Here is a 22454-nt window from a genome sequence, read left to right as displayed (position 1 = left end):
TGTTTAACCAGTAGTGATACAAAGGCAGTAATTACAATTACATGGACAGAATCGAGTGGCATTTAGCACATTGTAATTGGCTCATGTGGTTATAGTTACCTTGAAGTGAGCTTAGTCACTAAGACAAAGGGTTAGAAACTGGACTTTAAAAAAAAAAACTTACTGTAAATTAGGAATTATTTAAATAATGGATCTGGCCCCATTTTAGTAAGCTAGGATACTATGTTCAGAATTTGGAGAAAATTCAGAGACTGGATGGTGCTGGCTTTTATAAATACAGCTTACAAGAAAGTTAGACAACTTGTTTAGACAAGAGTTAGGGAAGAAAAGAGTTCTTACAAGCCTGTAAGAGAACATATTATGATTAACATAAAAATAAATGAATGCACTGCTGTTGAGTAGCTGTTCCAGAGCTAAGCTGTATTTCAGGATAGTGTTTTTATAAGCGTATATGCCAGAATATACATTTCTGTTAAAGTGAAGGAATGGACAGTGGCTAAATGAATGAAAAGTTTACAAAGCCACCTTAAAAATGGGATCTCAGTCAGAGACGGCCTCATAACCTGTGAGCCAGGGAGAATTTTTTTTTATTGTTGTGCACCAAGAGTTCATGTTCACATTGGTCTCGCATTAATGCAAATTTATTCTGTTATGTGTAATTCAGTCACATCTAAAGACTGGTATTGGATAAAGTGGTTTTGGTACTAGTTTCCCATTTACTTTGGATATGTGTAGGATTTTAAAATTTTCTTCTTGTTACTTGATGGTTTATAGGCCTGTGCTTTTCTTTTTTTTACCTCGAATGTGAAAGGCTTGGACAATCAAATTAGGGGTGTGTTTGAGCAAGATTTATCTACTAGCTGTATAAACTTGTGAGAAGATGCTGCTTAAGCTTTGAGGAATTTAAGTGAATTCAATATCTCTTTTGGCCACTGTTGGTTTAATTTTTGTTATGTTAGGTGTTTACCATCCAGCACTGTGATGATGTCAGAAAGGGCAGGGGAAAGCATTTAAGAATCTACTGGTAATAATGACTAGATAGTGCATTTACTGTTCTAGAAAGCTGTGGTTTGGGGACTAGGGGCCATGGCTATGATGGTGGGTTTTGTTTTACCAAGCTTGGAAAGTGCTCTCAGCAGAACAAGGTGTTCTGGAGCAAGTAGAAAGACTACATTCATGGTCTCTTTCTGATATCTATCTTTTATGGGCTTTTTATAGTAAAGCTGACTTAATCAAAGAAGTTGCATTTTAAAGGCTGTAAATTGAAAACAAACAGAAAATGAAACTTATAGTATTTTTAGCACTTGTTTGTCTGTCTTCTGTTAATAGTGACCTACTGTCTGAAAAGAGGAAACCAGGAATACACAAGCTATAGCTGGAAAAATTTAACCCTGAAATCATTTACTACCCTAGTAGTGAGAATGACTGAAATTCTTACAGATTTTCATGAATCTGTTACATTTGCTTTTTGTGGGAGCTTGAAAGGATAGAAGTTTTCTGCTGAGGGAGATTTGTATTTACCTCTTCGAAGAAAATATTCTGTTCAGCACAGGTGAAGAGGAAAAGAGACTATGATTCTTCTGGCCTTGAAATCTGTGGATTTTCCTTCTTTGGTCCATGAACATACTAGTAACATTTAAAGTTTGACTAACAGCTATTGTAATTAGCCTTCAGGGCTTCAATTGCCTGTAGGATCAGGAAGAAATAATTTTCCTAATGTGTAATTTGCCTTCTTGGCTGCTGATTTGTGCAGTGGCAGATAATACTGTGACAGCTAAAATGCTTCCTACCCCAAATGTTGTGTTATGTTGTGCCCCTCTTGAAGCAGTTGCCAGTCATGTGGCAGGGTGACTGTAATGGTTCTTAATTTACTACAGTTTATTCTTCCAGGGTATCAAAGTATTTGCTACAGTATTAGTCTGGTAATGGACCAGCTCAAGCTTTGGGAAGAAGTTTTTCCAGGAGAAATTGTTAGGGACTTAGCAGAAAAGAGTCATCTTCCTCTGTAGCATGAGGAATAGTTCACCTAATAAAGCATGCCCAAGTGACCTCATACTTAATTGCTTGCAGAGTCTTTGAGCATTGGTAATAACCTATTCTCTATTGGTGACATATATATTTTGTGTAAAAGGATAGAAAAGACTATTTTTGGACTTGTACTGCAGAAGTTTGTAAACTTGCTTAGGTCAGGTAGCACAAGTGCAAAAGGTGAGCAACTGCTGCTAATTTTGGAATGGGCAAATAAATACTCAGAAGGGCACTGTCAGCATTTCACTTTGAAGAAGACTTTGTCCTCTCTGTGGTCCATATTAGACAGTCTGAGAGCTGCTCTTACAGGGATTTGGGTGATTCTTTATGACTCGTCAGTGGAGCTTTTTAAAATGTAATTGGCTTTGCCTCATTTGAATGAGGTGACTCCTTGCTTCATCCCGAATTGAGAGTCTGAGAAGCCAGTTCCAAAAAAAAGCTTTCATCTCAGGAAGGTGTAAGTATTTACTTGCCATTTCCTTGCTTTGATGAAATAACCAATAAAGTAGAAACATAGGCTTGAAAGTTAGTCTAAACCAAAATAAAAGGTATAACCACAGCAACTTCATCAGCATCTCAGTTGAGATGCGACTGCCATGAAATGGCCAACAGCCAAGCTTTGCAGTGCCTCTGACTTCACCTGACACTGTCACCTGCTCTCTGTAAACACTTCTTAAATGATGTAATGATGAATGGCACTTCTGTTTAACAGTGTCATCCACTCAAAATGTTCTGTAACATCTGTTGCTTTGTTCATAAGTTGTCACAAAGATGAAATAACTAAAAAGGGGCTGAGAAAGTGTTTGGAGTTTACTGAAGGGCTGCCTGAATTCAAGCTGCTTGGGTAGAAAGCTTGGGCGAATTTCTGTGAGCTTCTGTGTATGTTATCCTTGTGGAAGAATTGTTGCTAATTTCTGCTCTTTGTACCAACACTGTATCATACTTAAAACAGAGAAAAAAGCCTCAGAAAAATATTAAGAATTTGTGATTAGATAAAATACCCTTTTATGCTTTGCTGGTTTTTGATAGATCATTAATACAAAAAGGTGTTTTCTGCTAATTTTTTTGCTTGTGCCTGATGCCACCGTCAAGTGCTGTGTGTTCTTTGTTTCCAAAGCAGAGATCTAGAAAACAAGAGAATGACAGAAAGCCCAACTTCAGAAGTGCAATTCGTTTTGCCTCTTAGGAAGGTGTGCTTGTATTGAGAAAGTATTTTTTTTTTTTAAGCTGTGACTGTTAAACTTGCAATAAATCGAATACATGAGAAAACATAATTTTATTCTGTATTTGTCCCCAACTTAAAAATTGAGAATTTTCCCTCCATATCAGCTAATCTGTAATTTGGTTTTTTGCACAGATGATAAGCATGACATTTCTCTGTAATTGTGATTAACTATCATATTCTGTGTTTTAACCTAATGTGTCCAAGCTTCATTGTCTTGCACTGCAGTTCGCTTACAGATTTTTCTGAGTGGTTTTAAAACCAAAATTAAATATTGATTTGAATGTCTTACATCATATGTATTGCCAGTCAAATTGAGAAGAATTCACTTATTCTTTGTTTCTAGCATTGAACTTTAAACTGGAAGACCTACTCCAGTAATTTAAGTTTTAAAAGCCCAAATTTTCATGAACTGTAGGACTTGATTTTGTAACAGCTGTTTAAATGTTTTGTTTTGTTTGGTTTTTTAATCTCTTGCCCCTATGTTCTGTATAGTTCTTCAGTATAAATGATTGACCAAACTCCTGATTCTTGGATCAAGGATGAGTTTTCTTTGTTTTGGAAAGCATTAAGGAAATGACAATACATACAGAAAAAAACCCTCTATGGTATTGCTGACATGACTGAATAGGACTGTTCATACCACTATTAATATTGCAGGACGTGTGTATTGTTTATAATCTGAATGCCCCCTTTCCCCTCTGGGGTGATTTTCACACTCCACCTGAGCTGGGCTGCTTTTGAAGGTTTAAAGGTCCTTTTTTAGACTGGGATTCAAAATCCATCTTCCAGAAGCACACACTGTGCTTCTGTGTGCTGGGAAATCTAACTTCTTCCTGTTGAAGTTGTTCCTCTTTCGGAAAGAGGGGTGTATTACCACTCCCTCAGCTTCATCTAGCTGAATGGTAACGACAGTCATGGAAAAAGTACGTAGGGTAGAGAAGGAGTTATTTATAGGGTTTTGGTTTTGTTGGGTTTTTTTAATACAATTTTCTGATCTGAGGTTGTTCCTGTATTTTATTCTGAAGACCTGCTTTTTTGTGTGCCTCAGTAGACTTTTGAGGAGTAAGATGTAGAACAATTTGAACTTCTCTTTCCTCTTTAAATCATATTCATTCTTGTATGCATTATTATATTTTACGGGAAGGGCATTGTCCGTATTTCTTTGTCTTTAAAAGAAAGTAGCATTCCCTGCATTTTGAGAGGAATTGAAAAAAAATTTGCCTGTCCAAACATTTAGAGGAAATAAGTAGAGGATTTGAGGATCCTATATGTGACTGAGGCTTGAATTTTCATAGAATTTAGTTTTATGGTGCAAATACTTCTGAACTTTTTCATATTTTAATATGTTACTATCAAGATGGAGAGAGTTGTTGCCATGCCAAGGGTTAGGGAACAATGTGAACAAGGCTTTCCAGATGTACTGTTAAGATTTTTGTTGTATAAATGAAACAGAAATTCTGTTTGTAAATGTCTGAACTCTTTGTGGGCTTAGATGTATTAACTTCAGTTGTTTTATTGAAGTTTGGAGTAACCTTGATACCACCAATCTTTTTTGGGACCCTAGAAGTTATTGTCCCCTTTGGAGTTAAATATTTTTATGCCAAAATACTGATTTGCCAAGTGTGGTACTTCTCCAAGGAAAATTAATGTCACAATTTATTTTTTTTTGGTTGGTGTTTTTTAGACTCTGCATTGTTATTTTGGTTAGTCATAGGTCTATGTACAGAATGAGGTATAGCAGATTTTGGATGTTTTAAGTCACTCTTTTTATTTAATAATTAAATGTTTTTTTGTGAAGTTACTTAGTTTTTTGTTTTTCTTTGCAGCTTTCATCCAGTCGGATGGCATAATAGAAATGCTACGTTTTGATGAAGGAGACCTATTGCAGGTATGTAGCCTGAGTAAGCCATCTGATCTAGCAATGTTTCATCTTCTTTGTGATAGCTGTTTTTTGAAACTCCTGGGTAAGTGGATTTTTGAAAATAAACAAGCATCAAACTTTACTGCATAAAACCTTTGGACCTTCTAGAGTTATTTTCAGCAGTATTCTTTGGTGTGTCCTGAGGTTCTGGTTCCCTGATTCTTTTGTGTTGGGAAACTGGTGGAGTTTACTACAGGTTCTCTCTGGTCAGTTTGTCCAGTTCTTTTTTCTCAGAAAAACATAAGGATTCATTGTGTTTAAGACTTATCTTGATGTAGAGTTGGGATGCAATTGGATAACTCATTTGGAGGAACTGCAAGTGTTGCAAGATTCCCAAACCTAAAGGCAGTACTTGGGATCCAACTTGATCAAGTTGGATTTAAACACATTCTAATTACTGCAGTGAAGTAATTACCTTTATGTATTTCAGGTATAGTGTTGCCATTTCTGTCAGCTTTCTTTTGATGTGAGTCAAAACAGGCAAAAAGTTAACTTTAAAGTATATGTGCTGATATTGAGATGGTGGTAGTAGTTGAGATGAAATAGATAGCAATGTGGCTTGACTCTAGAGCTACGTAATTCTGAAGTTCTGTTGATTAGAGTTTCATATGCATGCATTTTGTAGATTGTACTTATGTTGAGAATACCTTTTGTTAAAATTCCTTAATGGTTTTAGTCCTAGTGGTTGAAAGGGAGGAGAGGAGAAAGAAGAAATCAGTTAATTGTTTAAATGATTAAGAACACATGGCTTGTGACTGTGTTTCCAGAAGAATCAACATATGTCAAAGCTGTGTAGTTCTGGGCTTGTGATAATAGTTTTTGTTTCAGAACGATAAAGGTGTTTTTCCCACCCCCACCCCCCCCCACGTACCTAAGTTGTTTGGGTTTTTTGTTCAGTTGTTTAGGGTTACTTTTCCTTCTTCACTTCTTGGTTTTTAATGTAAATCAAAAATATCCCACTGTACATATTAAGATTATAATTTACAAGAATAAGATCCTTCAAAGTGATGTAAACTGGTGACAGAAAAGGTTGCAATTAAAAACAAACCAAAAAACCCCAAACCAAAAAACCCCTCTACCAAACAAGCAAACAAAAAAACCCCGGGTTCCTCATGAACCAGTTGTTTAGCTGTCATGTGTTAAACACATTCTCATAATAAATATCTAATGTAGGCTTATGTTTGGACATGTAGAGTGGTGGAAGTTTTCCATATGCTGGTTACACTCTCAATTATTGAAGCTTTTGACTCTTTGAATATTTCTTTAACTTGAATGGAGATACCACGTATCACTGTAAATATAAGGAAAAAACCGCGTGGCTTAGTTTCTTTTACGTGCTCTATTAGAATATATATTCTTCCACACAAGTGGTTTAATAAAAATTATGTGACACGTCACTGGCCCAGTGTTTTAATATAAAGATGGTGTAGTCAAATTCACTTAGCTATATTTTAACTAATTCAAATGAATCTTACAAATCTGTAATTGTCTTGCTTATTTTAGCACTCTATTAACCACTGTAGATCTTAAACTAGAAAGTAATGGTACTGCTGTGAGCCACTCAGTAAGTCATATAAAGATGGGAAAGTAAAATGGATTGTCAGTCACTCTAACTTTTTTGCAAGATGCAGCAGAGGCAAGAGAACTAGTTTAAATACAGTGGGACAAAGTCCAGCAATTCTGCCTGTTGCACTATAAAATTTCCAGTTCTTTGGATTGAATTTGGCTGCCACTTACCTTAATATGTTGCAAAACCAAATTTTTAGTAAGTGGTTTGTATGGTTTACATTATTGTGGCTCTTAAGCCAAAAATACCTGTGTAAGTGAAACCAGTTCCTTTTAATCAGAATGACAGCATATACTGTTTTCTCTAGCTTACAAGTTATTTGTTTCTTTTTCACAAAGATTTTAATATGGTGACCTCTCATGACTACTTACTGCAATTAAAAAAAATCAAAACAAATACACTTGTAAAAACAGACTTATGTCATGTGAACAGCAGTTACTTGGGCTTTCTGTAAGTTTTCACAAATGTTTGTTCATTGTATATCATCCATTATTACAGCACAAGTACCATGATGCAGGAGTAAATCAGTATTGCCTAATGTTTTGTCACTTTCAGGTGATTTTTTTTTTAATATGAAAAATAACCAATTCAGTGCATAAAGTGACTAATCACTGAAGTGTCAAAGCCATCTCCAGCCTTGGTTTATCCCCACTCCCCTGAGAATTTGGTATTTTTACAGTGGAAGCAAGCTTTTTTCTTGTTTAAAAGAATTGCTTTCCAAGTAAGGCAAATCAAATACCAAGCCTTGAATAATTTTATTGTTAGGGATTCTTACCACCTCCTTCCAGTTAGTGTCATCCCTCTTAATGCTGTTTTTTTGTACTTATTTGGAATGCATACTCTTGGTGAAATACTTCTTATGTTTTTCAATCATATTATAGGATTTTTGTTGTAAAAATATAAATTAAATGTCTTGGAAGATTGGGTTTTACCAGACCAAGAACAATTATTTATGAAAGAGCAGAAATCTTTAAATATTGAAATAGAAAAGCATCACATTTGGTAAAAATAAACTGACCATGGAAATTTGATTAGTTTGTATTAGTGGTTAACATGAGCAAGATACTTTTTGGGTGTGGACTTACAGTTTGTGGTTTAGAAAGTGCTATACCATGTAGTTTTACTTCTCATCTTGCCAGAGCAAAAGTGAAAATTCTATTCTTTAGCATACATGTTCAGATGAAAGGTTTATATCTAAATAAATTTGCACTACTTCTGTCCATGGGTTAAGTTACAAGAATGAGAGAATTTTCTTACTCTTTCTATTCTTCACATGAATGAGACCCTTTAAGGATAAGGACTCAACAAATTTTTGAATTCTTTAGATAATTTATTTAGATCCTGAACATAGGGTAAGAATAATATCATGTAAATGAAGTGTAGGGTTTGGGTTTTTTCTTCAGTAGCAGGTGATTTACAGGTGTCTGTATAATTGGTTGGCACTTGAGTCATAGAATTGGTTGATTGGAACGAACCCTGGGAGTTCATCTAGTACTTTTTTCAGGTAGTGTTGTGTGTAGATTGACTACTCTAGGCAGGTGCTTGATTCTTTCATTATTACAACCTCTAGAGAAGTAACTTTGGTATGTTTCCTAAAGTACAGGTTTGTTTCATTCCTAAGCTAATTTTGCTGCTGCTTTTTTCTCAAATACGTGTTAAGTTGGGGGTCTCTTTTTTTTCCTCTTCATAGTGATAATTTTGTACTAAAATCTACCTACAGCTTCTTCATACAAGTTTATAAAAACACTCTCTAAGTTTCTTTACTAGATTTTTGTCTATATGCTATTTAAAGTATAGCATTTAATTGGGACATTAGTGCTCTGAGAGAGGACAGAGTAGTTCTTTCCCCATGTGGTAGCACTTGCTTTAGTAATTCCAAAATGAGTTGTAAGGTTTTGACAGCATTTTGTATGCTCGTATAGTTTGTATTTCACTGTGCTCTCTAGACACATTGTTTTCTTTAGTGTGCTACCAGTTAGTCACTTACTCCATTTCCAGTTTTAGGTTTGAGTTCTCCTTCAACTGAACTTCTCTTTGTCAGTGTCCGGCCATCTCCTCTGTGTCCTGATTATTTGAAGTCTTGTCCAGATCTGACAGATGCTTCAAGCTCCTGCTGCTGATGTCATCTGCAAATATAAGAGGGCTGAAATACAGTACAACTGTTGCTTTTAATAATTTATCCTTTCATGTTAAGCCAACATACTGTCTCACTTTTTGGGGACTTTATTTTGAAAAGTGAACAAACACTAAAGGGAAACTTATTTTTTTCAGAACAAAATTTTCATTTGTTTTTAGTTCATAAGGTGCTGTTTCTCATGTATTCCATTTATTGTTAGAGTTTTTACCTTGGGTATCTAATGTTCTTCTGCACAATGTAGTTGGGGTTACTATTTTCTAGAGCGAGCAATCTTTTATTCAGACTTCTGTGTATGTAATAGTATTTTTGAATTCCGAAAATGAGAAAGGAAAGTGGTAAGACTTTTCAGTCAAATTCTTCTAACATGAATCTGCTGCAATAATCTTAAGTGTACGAAATGATTTTTTACAGATGAAGTCTTAGAAAACATTTTACTGATATGCACTGCTTTGCAGAGTAACTGAAATAGGGGAAAAAAGAAAACCTGTGTTATTATATATACTTAATACATATTTGTTGTCATTGTTCATAAACTGCTGTTAACTGCTAGTCACAAAAACTGGTAATGAGAATAAAAATGGTCCTAAATGTCAAATAGACAGGACCTTAATATGACTTGCAGTGGCTTTGTAACACGGAAGCTGTGGAACTGAGTTACATGCGTGGGAATTGGCAGTGTTGATTGGAGGAATTTTAGTATTTTCTGCATGACTTGTGTTTATTACTCTAACACATTCTCTGTGTTAGAGTAAAGAAGTATCTTAAGTGGCAACCATTCAGTTCTGGTGTATCAACAGTAGTGTTTTCAGGGAGTAAAGTCTACCTGTATTTTTTAATTAACTCAAATTTTTATATTGTATATGGACTTTTTAAGGGTTGTGATATGATCTCCATTGATATCTGTATAGCCAAACTGCTGAGATACAGACTGTGTGAGTGGGCAATAATGTGGCTGGGCCATTGATCTCGATGATGTGTTGTACAGTACAGAGTTCAACTGGTGGTTGGTTACCCGCGATGGAGCTGAACTGAGGACAGTACAGCCTGGATGATGGAGAGTATTCTCAGTGAGTTTGGAGATGGTAACAAATTGGTTGTTGCACTGGAAGGCAAGACTGCTATTCAGAGGGACTTTGGCAGGCTGACAACAACCTCATGACATTCAGCTAAGGCAAGTGCAGGGCCTGCACCTGGGAGAGAACAACCCTGTGTGACAGCACAGGCTGGCAGTAGTAGCAGTAGCAGGAAAGACAATAGTTTGAACTCGTCCACGTGCTGTTATAGCAAAGACAACTGCCCACTTACTGAACTGGAAGATAAGGGGTGTGATTTTTTTCCCCCCACACACACCTGTGGGGCTGCAGCTGGAGTACTGTGGCCAGTCTGGGCTACCCAGTACAAGGCAGGCACAGACAGGCCTCTAGAAGAGGCACAGCAGAGGGATACCAGAATGTCAGGGGGATGGAAGGCTTCTCATGTTAGGATGTATTTCTTCAGCCTTTAGAAGAGAAGACCAAAAGGAAAACTGATTGCTGTGGGCAGTGTAGAATTGATTGAAGCCAGATTTTTTATTGTGCTCAGTGGAAGGTTGAGAGGCTTTGGACACAAGTTTCAGCGTGGGACACTCCAAACCCATGTAAGAAAAAACGTTTTAAGCTTGAGGCTGATCAAACACTGGACCAGGTTACTCAAAGAAGTTGTAGAATTTCTGTCTTTTGAGATACCCAAAACACGATGTCCCAAAGCTGTGAGTGACCTGCACTAGGCCTCCCCTAAGCAAGGGTTGACTCAATGGGCTCTGGAGCTTTCTTTCACGTGTGTATGATTTTATAAAAGAATAAAAGCTATCTTACTTCGTTTTCATTGTTTGTGAGCAGCTGAAATCCTTCAGAGGAATTGCCATCCCCAGGCTTTAGTTTAAAAATAATTAACTGGTACCCAGGAGTGACTGTTGCAAAGCTGATGTCAATAGCATATGTTGCATCAGCTGAAGTCAAGTGATGTTTTTGTTTCCTTGTGTGAGTTTGGGCCATGAAAGAGAATGGCAAAAGTGACTCAGTTCAGTCCACTTTCAGCTACCTTTCAGATTACAGCGTTAATTTTTTTCATTACCTTAAGCAAGATATTCATCATTAATTATGTTACTTTTAATTATACTGCTTACTAGCACAGAGCTCATGAGTGCAGCAATGAAGATTTAAGCTGCCATCTACATATTGGCTTTGTAGCTGCCTCTCAACATTTAGTTGCAAGCACTACATAGCTTTTCTACAAGAAGGAAGCAGCCTTACTATAAGATAGCAAGATGTAAAGTGTTCTGAATGAGTCTTTCAGACTGTAACAGTCTTTTAAATTAGTGTGGATACTCTTGTGTAGGAATACAGAAAGCTTTGGTTACTGAGAATTTTGTTAACATTAAAGACAAATATTTGGTGTCCAGAAACCCCAGGTCTTGATTAAGAAAACTTCCCTGCTTTTCCCCCACTGTCCTTGTGTAAGACTTTTGAGCTCTAATTTAGTTGTCTAAACATAAGTAACCAGTGCTATTTGAGATGTCCTGGGCTGTCCTGGAGATCTACGTGGCCCTGGCAGATATGGCACAGGGCATAGGAGAAACTGTCCTGGACGTCAGTCTGAGATCAGGCAAGTTGCCCTAGGACATTTATCTAAAGTGGCAGCAGATGCCTATGTTTAGATAACCAAGTGTAGTGACAGGTAATATGACCTCTTTCCAATAAGTGAAGAATAGCTATTATAACAAATTTGTGAGACGTTAAAATTAACTTGGTGGTTGTGATTGGTGTTTTGGTGGTATTTTTTGGGTTTTATGTTCTGGCTGAAGCTAACAACTTCTTTAGAGACAAATTCAGGCTATAAGGTGTGTGTTTTGATTCTCCATGTGTGCAAGATATGTGCTGTCTTCCACAACTGTACTGAGTCTGTAAAATGTGCTTTGAGGTACAGATTCTCTGTGAAACCTTTCTTGAGGATATGAGCCTCTGGAGAGAAACTGTTCCAAGTCTTTAAACTGGTGCTGGCTGACTGCCTTCAAGTTTTCTAACTCACTGTACAAGTTTTCTCAAGATCTTTATTCGGAAATCCCTTTGATTTATAGTCTAATCTTTCTAGGGTTATATAAGAGATAAACTTAGAAAACTAAAGCATGAAACTGTTAGTAGCAGCAGCCTAAATGTTATATACTATCTTTAAATTAAAAAAAAAATCATCTATCTTCAAGGCTTTAACACAGCCTTTTGGGTGGAAGGATTAAGTTGGATCTTTAGGAAGAAATTTTTTACAGAGAGAGTAATCAGCCATTGGAATGGGCTGCCCAGGGAGGTGGTGGATTCACCGTCCCTGGAGGTTTTTAAGATGAGACTGGATGTGGCACTTAGTGCCTTGGTCTAGTAACCACGGCGGTGTTGGATCAAGGGTTGGACTTGATGATCTCAGAGGTCTTTTCCAACCCAGTTGATTCTATGATTCTATAATTATAAATGCCCAGTACTGGTAAGAGGGGTGATTTTTCCCTCTCCTGCTTATTTTTCCCACTCAGTTGTGAATTTCTACTGTTTCTTTTGTGCTGACCTTAGTTTTTGTTGTTAGGCATTTGGATTGGGAAATAAATCCAGTTGAAGGTTTTCCCCCTGTAACTTAGCTTATTATGTATCTTGAAACATTGATAGTGTGCATATGCAGCCCATGTCCTGATCTGTACATTGCAATATTTTGTTATTTGCAATGTTTCTCCAGTACAGATAAGATTTAATAAATGTTTCATATAAATTGTGTTTTGCCAGTGCTGCTCTTTTACAATGTATCCTTTGCAGATTAAAAGACTAAGCTGTATTAATTACAGAGCATAATGTTATTTGTCTTTTCCTGATAAACAGACAGTATTAAACAAAACCTACACTTTAAATAGTGGATTGATCAGACACATTGTTTTACTTCCTGGCATTTTTGTTTCACACTTTTGTGCAGTCACACAGGAAAAATAGCATGCTAGACTGTAGTACAGTAGGCCCACAATTATACTTGAAGATCAAATTTTTTAAAAAAAGTATTTGGGACTTGTGACTGAACACAGTTGTATGTTTTTGTTTACTGCACAACTCAAAAGATTGACATGTAATAAAAATGAGTGATAATTATAGAAACTGCCACATGAGATTTATTTTTGGTTCAGTTCCGTGATGCTATGGCTGCTGAAGTTGGTATGCTATTTCTTTGCTTTTGATTGACTCTGATCCAAAGTCCAAACAAACTTAAAAACCCCCAACAAATTCCCCACATAAAATATCAAACAAACCAGAAAGCAGACAGCTTCTGCTCAAAATACAGAAAGAGTCATTAAAATTAATTAGTAATTTTTCTTGTTTAATAGACATCTGAAAGCAAAACCCAGGCATTTCCTTGTAAGTGAATCTTTGATAGATTTTTACTCTTAAATATATTTGAGGTTTATGAGTCTTACCAGAGTGATTTGTGATTTTAAACTTGATCTATGGATATTAGACTTAATATTTTCATAGCAAATTTGAATTTCAGAACTAGAGGGGAAAACCTTGAGTGTTCAGTCAGATAATTTAACTCCTAACAGTTAATGACAGCCATGGCTATTTAGTAGTTGCATTTTAGCTCCATCATCTGACTGTCAGGTAATTGCTGGTAATTTAATTATATGCTTTGATTATGTTTTCAAACAGGAAAAAAAAACAATTATTGAAAGGAAGCTTTTATTTAATTGTAGTGAATAATGCACTTTCAAGGGCATTGATAAAGGTTACGGGATATTTTATATATCTGTTAACTTCATAAGAGTAAGTGTGGCTGTTGTGGTCTAACCCCAACCAGCAGCTAAGCCCCACACAGATGCTTACTCACTTTCCCCAGTGGGATGGCAGAGAGAATCTGAAGAGTAAAAGTGACAAAACTCTTGGGTTGAGATAAAGACAGTTTAATAGATAAAGGAAAATAAAGAATTCACAAAAACATTTTTTGTCTTTCTTCGTTTTAGTTGAATTTCTCTTACAACCTGTTGTAAACTGTTTCGGAATAGTAAGTATTTACTTATATCTTAGTGAAAATAGAAAATGAAGTGTGACATCAGAAGTTAAGAAGCTGAACTGAAAGCTTATCAGTATATGAGTAGTATACCTTAGCTATGAAAACATGGAAACTTTTGCAAGCCAGTGTATTTTTAATGAAGAATAAGGAATGGCCTGTTTGATTACAGTACTTGATTACAGTACAAATGCAATAGGTAAGTTTAAATGAAAGCTTGCTGACTTATAAAACAACTTATCTTGTCTCCTAGTGTTCTCTTCAGGGAGGAAAAACTGCACCATACTGCAAATGTGAACCCCTTCCTGCAATGTCCCTTTAGCAAGGCAGTCTTTCTTTAAAACCTCTATTTCAGCGTTTTAAACCAAAAAAATAAAATTGATGTTCTGCTTAGACTTTGAAAATTGCAAATAAATCCTCAAGTAACAAACAGATTAGCTTTATTTTACAATGGTAAATAATACACTTCCAGCTTTCTTCAGTTTGATGCAAATTGGAGGGTGAATAAACCAACTAATTTCATTTTAAATTTGAAACACTACTTAGATTTACAGTCCAGAATTGATCCTTGACATGAATCAAACACTAATGTTTGTAGACTGTGATTTCATAGTAGTAATAAAATTTCCAAAAAGTGTCTCCAAAAAGCAAAATAAAAATTCCTCTAATAAAATATATTTTAAATAAAGATAATTTAAAAAAACCTATTTAAAAATACTTTTATCTTAGGAAAAACAAAAAAAGAAAGTATAATTTGTAGGTGAAATAGAAATCAATGAAGTGTCCAGCCAAGGGACTTGACTTTTAGTTCTGAAATGAGATGGGACCAATTTGCATTCCCCTTGCAAACAAGCAACATCCTTATACTAGAGGTGAACTCAGAAGAGCCAAGGTGCACCATAGACTTTATCAGACCTGTAAGCTTTCTTCCCACTCTCAGGACATAAATATTCAGCTTGACCATGAAATCTTTAAGAGGAGGACTAAAATCCTCAATTTGATCTCCAAATCCTGTGGGAAGACAGAAGTTTTCAAAGGCGGGTATGTTTTAACATTAGCTGTATCAGGAGGACGTTCCATATGCAACCTTCTAAGCCAGTTGGTATTTTTTATACAAGAGTAAACTAACTGGAAATCCCTGGACAACCTAACCTCCTTGTTTTCAGGTAATTAACCGTAATGTCCAGCGGAGTGGAAGGAAAGGTATGAATAATAGAGGCTAGAAGATCATTAGGAGAGGAGATGAAGTTTCCTAGTCAAATGGAGATTATAGCCTTCTTTGTTTTCTAGGTGTTAAATTACATCAATGAGATAATTGCTTGACTGTTACTTGGTTTATATGCTTTTCTTTTTAATTTGCTTCTTACATCTGTGCTAGGTTTTTCTTTTGTTCTATACAGTGTTATGATTTCCCGGACTTCTTTTCCTTCTCTCAGTTTTTAAGTTGTTAAGTTGCTAGTTGTTTTACAGTTTGTAGGAGTTCTTGCCACTGGAACTCACCACAGTTCTTGTCCTGGACCAAACAGTCTTTCAGTGAAGGCTTGATTTCTTTAATTGGAAAAAGCCAATTTGCATTTTCTGTTCCAGATCAGAACTTCTCCTTTTGTCTGTCAGGGTCTGACCAACTTGTGGCAGTTGAGTTGTTTTGTTGTTTTTTTTTTTTTTTCCCCCACAGGAAGTATAGTGCTGTCAGTCTTAAATTTAATTTTTTTTTTCTTTTACAGACTGAGACAACTTTAGGCCTCAGTTCATATCAACAGAAAAGGTAAGCATATTTCTAAACATTTAATACAGACTTTAGTTGCAAGATTTGTGATAATTTTCATAAGAATAATAAAGTTTTAGTGTAAAAAAGTCAAATAAAAATAGTGATTTTTTTAAAAAAATTATTTTTCTCATACAAAGGAAACGAAACTAAAATATAAAGCAGTTTTTAATATTGGGCAGCTAAATCATAGAATCGTAGAACAGTTTGGGTTGGAAGGGACCTTAAAGACCATCTAGTTCCACATCCCCTGCCCTGGGCAGGGATACCTTCTACTAGACCAGGTGTCTCAAGCCTCATCCACCCTGACCTTGAACATTTCCAGAGATGGGGCATCCACAACTTCTCTGGGCAACCTGTTCCAGTGTCTCATCACCCTCACAGTAAAGAATTTCTTCTTAATATGTAATCTAAACCTTCCCTTCTTCAGTTTAAGGTCATTTGCCCTTGTTCTGTCACTAAATGCTATTGTGAAAATTCCCTCCCTAGCTCTCTTGTAGCCCATTTTAGGTACTGGAAGGTGCTGTAAGGTCTTCCTGGAGCCTTCTCCAGACTGAACGGCCCCAACTCTCCCAACTTGTCTTCATAGGAGAGATGCTTTCTCTCTCTGATCATCTTTGTGGCCCTTCACGAAGAAGAAACTTAACATATGGAATAAAAACTTGAAGAATTCTTTAATACACTTTGTAATGTATACCACAGAGTAATTCTGTGTAATTAGACTTTTTAAAATCATTTTACTAAAGTTACTTGTATTGAGAAAGCAGTGGGTTTGTTTGCCCACTTCAAAAGTTCTTGGTGTCCTTTTGAAGAAAAACTCGATTACGTTACTTTTGATAGATTCTTGTCCATACCCCTCTGTCTCATCATAGAATCCTTAAGATTGGAAAAGACCTCCAGGATCATCAAGTCCAACCTTGACCCGAGTACCACTATGCCAACTAAACCACATCAGAGACTTCCACATCTACTCTTTTTTTGATGGTGACTTCACCTCTTCCCTGGAAAGCCTGTTCCAATGCTTAATTCCTCCTTCAGTAAAGATTTTTTTCATAATATTCAACTTGAATCTCCCCTGGTGCAACATGAAGCCATATCCCCCTCGTTCTTTCACTGGTTGCCTGGGAGAAGAGGCCTACCCCCACCTTGCTGCAATTTCCTTTCTGGTTGATATAGAGAGTGATAAACTCACCCCTGAGTCTCTCTTCTCCAGGCTGAACAACCCATGACCCTGTCCCATCCTCTTCCATCCCAAAGACATAATCTATTATCAAAGAACTTGGCATGTATAATATCTGAGAAGGAAAATAAGTGGCCTCTTTTTTTCCCTGTTCCCTAATTTTTCTCTAATCATCAGATATTCTTGTTTATTAATGAGTGCATTGAACAGTAATAATGAAACTTGTTTCTTGTACAATAGCATTAAACAAATTGTCATAGTGTACTTTCAGTTAATACAGCTATGTTTTGTCCATGAGGCTGTTTCCCATTCCTTCTCAGGAAGGAACTATTCTTAGTAAACTATTCTTTTTTTCATTTTGGATTGATTCTTATTTTGTTATGTGTATAGTTGCTTAAATGTGGGCTGAAGTTCCTTCTTTTTGCAAGTTTTGAAAAGTCTCTAACATCTCCAGCTGTGGACAGGAACATAAACAACTGTAACTATGTGCTGCAGTATGTCAGTCAGATTGCAGGTATGAGAACATGAATTTATAGGAATGGCAATTGAACTTAAGATAACCATGATTAGTGTATTTTGTCTTGGATAGAGTAATACCTTATGTAGATACTTTAAAAATGAAATAGTATCTTGTTTAAATCATCAAGTCTCAATGGCAGAGAGTGCATATATTGGCCTCTAGTGCAATATGTGCGTTATTTTTGTCTCCCAGAAAAGAACTGAATTTGGCGGTTCTTGAATTTGAGGCCATGGGTTAGATTTGCCTCCAGGATATTTTATTTTAATTTCTCAACTAAGAAGATTGCTTTCTGTGTTGGAAATTTCAGTGTTATAGAATGTGTTCTATTAAAACACTGGTTTAGATATTTGAAAAATCTCCAGGTCTGCCAGGAAAGTAGTCCGTTCCACTTCAGAGTACTGGTCTATTTGGGGTTCAGTCACAATGTGATAAATGATCTGCATTGCAAGCTCTTCTGTGCCGTGTTACATAGTAAATACACAATTTGCTGTCTGTCTGTTAGTGGTTTTGCATGAACCTTTCCTTTATGCATTTTTCTAGGTGACTTTTTTTGATGTCATTGCTAAAACCAGTACTTCTCTAGATGACCTCTCTTTCTTTGTCCTTAATACAGATTATAGTGTCTTTTTCTTGATATAGCTTGCAGATGTTTCTTTCCTATTTAGACAGTTTATTCAGTTCTTTGATCTGCTTTTTTAGCACTAATTGGAAGGAGGGGAATGAACTAGCAATGCAAATTTTGTTCTTGCCCATGGTCAGGTTACAGTGCATCTATTCAAGCTTCTCCCTGCTCTTTCCCCGCCCTTTCCCCAGACAGTCCCCCCTCAGGAATTGTTAGCTTGAAGTTTAGTGCCTGATATCATGAGTATGTTTTCCTGATACAGGATTAATGTTGGCATAACTGAGCCAATCACTATCTGGGTAGTTATGGAAAAAAATTGTTGCTAGTCTTTATTCGTGTGCATTTGTAGCATTGGCTGCTGTTAGATACTGAAGTGGTCAATTGTTTGATGGGAGTCCAGTGTCTCACTGAGCTGGTAATTAATACCCCATTTTTAAAATAATTTTAACTATAAAATTCAAAATCCATTTTCTGATATATGCAGCTCAGCCTTATTTTTTAATATTAACACGTTGTGGCTGCGTTCAGGTTACTTACAGAACATTTTTAGCTAAAAGAGTCCTTGCGGTGGCTCTTTCGAAGATATTCTGGCACAAAAAGCACCCACTGTGAGGTATTTGCCTATTATTCATTTTAAAAGGTCAAATTGTTACTTTTAGAAAACACTTTTATTTGATTTCATGGTAATAGAAATAAAGTATCAGCTTTTTAAGAGGTTGTGTTGCTAAATAAAATCATAAGATCTCTTTCTGTTTCATGGTTTAATGCTGGTGTCTATATTCCTTCACAATTTATGGCACAGGAGAGGAAATAAAACCCTTTAAACAACTGGTAAAGTAATGTGGGAAAATTATACGTAGAATATGCTGAGATTTGAATTTTCTACAGTAGCAATTAAAGATGTTACAGATAAGATTCCACAGAGCACAGTCCTCCTCCAGAAAATCTCAGAACAGCTAGAAAGGTAATGTGAGGATACAGAGCAACAGTTGCTGCCCAACTTTGCAGAAATCTTTAAATACTGTATTTGGTAGCATTTTCTTGGTCTCTGAATGCAAAGATGTGCATGGATTATCTAAAATTATCAGTGTCTAGTACTCTGTGATAAACAGCGAAGCATTACAGAAGTGCTGCAGAATGTCCTTAGGACGGATTAATATTGTGATTCAGCAGAGATGGACATCCATATCACGCACAGTCTTTTCAGGCATTGTTTGTTACTGTTTTTATAACTGCATCTGTAACTAACCTTATTGAGACATGAAGCTGCACTTCAGTGAATTGCATCTGATAGTAGATGGCTTCTGGGTAATAGCAATACTGTAGTTGGTAGTTGAGGTGAATGCCCACTCACTTGGATGACAGCGTGGATGGAACAGTGAGGATAACGATCATGTTGGGAACTGTGTGTAGTGCACTCTCCGGTCTCATTCTTAAAATCAAAATTCTTGCAGAAGGAAAAAGGTGTTGAGGCCATTTAAGTTATAGGTTCAGATGACTCCTGGCTAGTTCTTAGTCTACTGCAGCTTGTTCGCAGATACCAGTAGTCCTCTCTTCCACATGCATCTTTTCCTTTTCATGTTGTTGTCCTTGTCACAGCAGGTATCAACTGGTAAGTGTTGACACAGTGTAGAAGAGGACAGTCTGTTCTTTCAAAAGCACCATTTCTACTTTGTTTCCTACGCAGGGTTCTGTGAACATTGCACTCAAGTTTTTTTTCTATGAACCTTGATAACATTAAAAAAAAACCCAGATGTTCTTTACAATTTTGAGCTCAGTACTTCCTGTCAGGGTAGCTGCATGATTCTAGTCACGATATCATCTCTGAATCCCAGCAAAGCAGAAAACTAGGGTAGATATATCATTCTCCTGCTGGTAAGGGAGAGTTCATTGCACATGTAGACTGCTGTAGGAGATGGAAAGTAGCTGTAAGAAACCTAACAAAATATGAAATGCAGGCACACTATCTTCAACACTGCTGATGCTTTTGAGAACGCACGCAGGATCACTCTTGAGAAGAAAAGGCAATGCAGAAAGAATGGTGCCTTGCAGAATATACCTCCTGAAGAGTCTTTCTGCTGTGCCTTTTGCAACCGGACGTGTCTATCTCGTATTGGCCTTTTTAGCCACCAGCGTGCTTGCAACAAACATGGGTAGTGCCTTTCCCAAATCTTCATTCGCAAAGCCTAGCCATGATGTTGTCCTTGACTTCAAAAGTTAGAGAACTTCCAGGGGTAGGAAAGGAAAATGTTTAAATTGTGATATAAGACCGGGAGCCATAGTTCTACATGCATACAGTAGTAATTAACTGAACGTCATTATGCTGTAAAGTTGCCCTACCCATGGGTGTATCCTGCCTTTGGTGAGCAAGTGCCTAGCAGAGCAGACATTATCATCATTTTCTAGTCTGCTGCAAGTTGACTCATGTTGGGCCTTTCAGTATGCAAAGTTTGGGAATTCCAATATTGCTTGTTCCCATTTGAATCTTCTTATAATTGTTACTTCTATTACAATAGTTGGCATTCATGATGATGTCGCTGCCCTAACCGAACTTTAACCATTTAAACATTCTATGCTGTCTGACTGGCTGTCCAGGATAATATAGCTCTGTGGTCTGAGAAAATGTTGCCTAGGCTTTTCATGTATGTGGAGAATTGTGTATGGTCTGATTGTTCAAGTTAGGTCATGTTACTCCTGACAGTATTTTCAATGCATTTGAAATAAAGATATTAATTATCGCTTTTGTAAATATTGTAAATTTTTCTAATAACTTGTCCATAAAAGAAGTTTGTGTCCTTTTACCAATAATAACCAATAAAAAAGAGGTGCTGTCCAACCATTAAGAGTTTTCAATTTGGAAGAAATTGACAGAATTATTTTAAAAGTCACTGTTGAGGAATGATTTCTGTTTAGTGTTATCTTGACAATGGAGATATGTGAGCTTTTTATGTCCATTTTCATTTAAAAGTGCACTGTAAATGCTTTTTAAAATGGGGCCATAAACTTTGAAGTCATACTGTCCATTTGTTTTGTTCTTTCAAAACATCACTGCCTATATAATTTTCCAATTGTATTCTTTTATGTCCAATGTCTTCGTAAACTTCATTTTGTTGAGTGTTTGTTCTGTGAGGTTAGATTTTAGCCTGAGAAGGCTAAACTATATTGTTTGGCAACTATAATGAGTCACAGCAGCACTTAATAGCAAGAATTGTAATTTTTTTGTAGATCTGAACAGTTGTTCCTATTTATATCTTAAACCTTCACTTCTGTTATATTGTGATCTATATACGCGTGGCATGTGGGTGCACACACACACGTAGGGAACTGTATACTAAAGCTGACTGACTATGCCTGTTCTTGGCCTGAGAGTGTTTTACTTCTTTTGTGTGGATAAAGGTATTTTTAATGACTAATCTCTAAGTAGGATTAAAGATGATTCGACATGCAAATTTACAGACCTGTAAATTGATCAGCATGCATAGATTCAGTTGTGGGTTATTGATTGTGCTCTGTATAACTGTACTGGTAAAATAAGTGGCAGTAGTTGCTTCCAGGTACTTTGTCATCTTCCCTTCTGGATTGTTTGAGTGCTATCTAAGTTTTGGTCTTCATCTATTAGAAGTCACCTGAAGAGTTCCCAGTGGGGCGTTAGTATAGGTAAAGCTAAAGAATGTTTCCAGAGCAATCTCATCATCTTCAGGATATTGCAAATTTTGAACAGTATATATATGGGCTGTTTTCTCCTGTGTGGCCTCAGTACCATTGGATGGGTCTGAGATTGTTTATGTTGTAATATAGATGTAGCTAGAGAAACTCATTAGGTGTACGTAAATTACTGCTAGACATTGGACAATATCCAAAACATCTTTTATAGCAATGTTTGAACATTTCTGTGAAAGGTGATGTAAACCTATTTAGCTGTTTCACTTAGCCATCCTTATATAGAGGAAAAGTTTACACTCAATTAGATTCGTTTTAAAGATATGTACTCTTACGTAATCTTCTTTGGAGACACCACATAATCATGTAAGTGGCTGGTAAAATTACGATATTCTGACTGGATGAGTTTGTTTTGTTTGTTTCTTCTTTTGAATTAGTTACTCTATTAGTATTTATGAATGTTTTGCTAAGGAAGGGCTATTTGAAATGTGAAGGGAGCAAAAATGTATCAGTTAGTAGTATCTTTTACAGCATTTCAATTTTTCTTGCAGTGTATCCCTGTATCGGGGAAATTGCCGACCCCTCCGGTTTGAGCCACCAATGCTGGATTTCCATGAACAGTAAGTTGAAAAGGTCTTCTGATCTGTTTAGACAAATAAAAAAATTTAAAAAAAAAAATTTAAAAATCAAACCAAAACCAAACCCAGCTGGGGTGGATGGGTGGGACCCCTAAACAAACAAACAAACAAAAAAACCCAGACA

General features: G+C 36.4%; 1 protein-coding gene across 1 annotated transcript in view; it reads left to right on the top strand.

Moving 5' to 3' along the window:
• The first annotated feature begins 5084 nt into the window (after nucleotides 1-5084).
• The window catches only part of TMEM131 (transmembrane protein 131), a 73821-nt gene continuing 56451 nt past the window's right edge, over nucleotides 5085-22454 (top strand). Inside the window, exons 1-3 of the mRNA XM_018084200.3 lie at nucleotides 5085-5141; nucleotides 15670-15710; nucleotides 22244-22312. Coding sequence (XP_017939689.1) covers nucleotides 5109-5141; nucleotides 15670-15710; nucleotides 22244-22312 — 143 coding nt within the window. The 5' untranslated portion in view covers nucleotides 5085-5108. The remainder of the gene's footprint in view (nucleotides 5142-15669; nucleotides 15711-22243; nucleotides 22313-22454) is intronic.

The sequence above is a fragment of the Manacus vitellinus genome, unplaced genomic scaffold, assembly GCF_001715985.3.
Source record: "Manacus vitellinus isolate BGI_N305 unplaced genomic scaffold, ASM171598v3 scaffold_7_pilon, whole genome shotgun sequence".
Classification (NCBI taxonomy): domain Eukaryota; kingdom Metazoa; phylum Chordata; class Aves; order Passeriformes; family Pipridae; genus Manacus; species Manacus vitellinus.
Note: the sequence above shows the minus strand (reverse complement) of the source record. Positions and strands in the feature narration are given on the sequence as shown.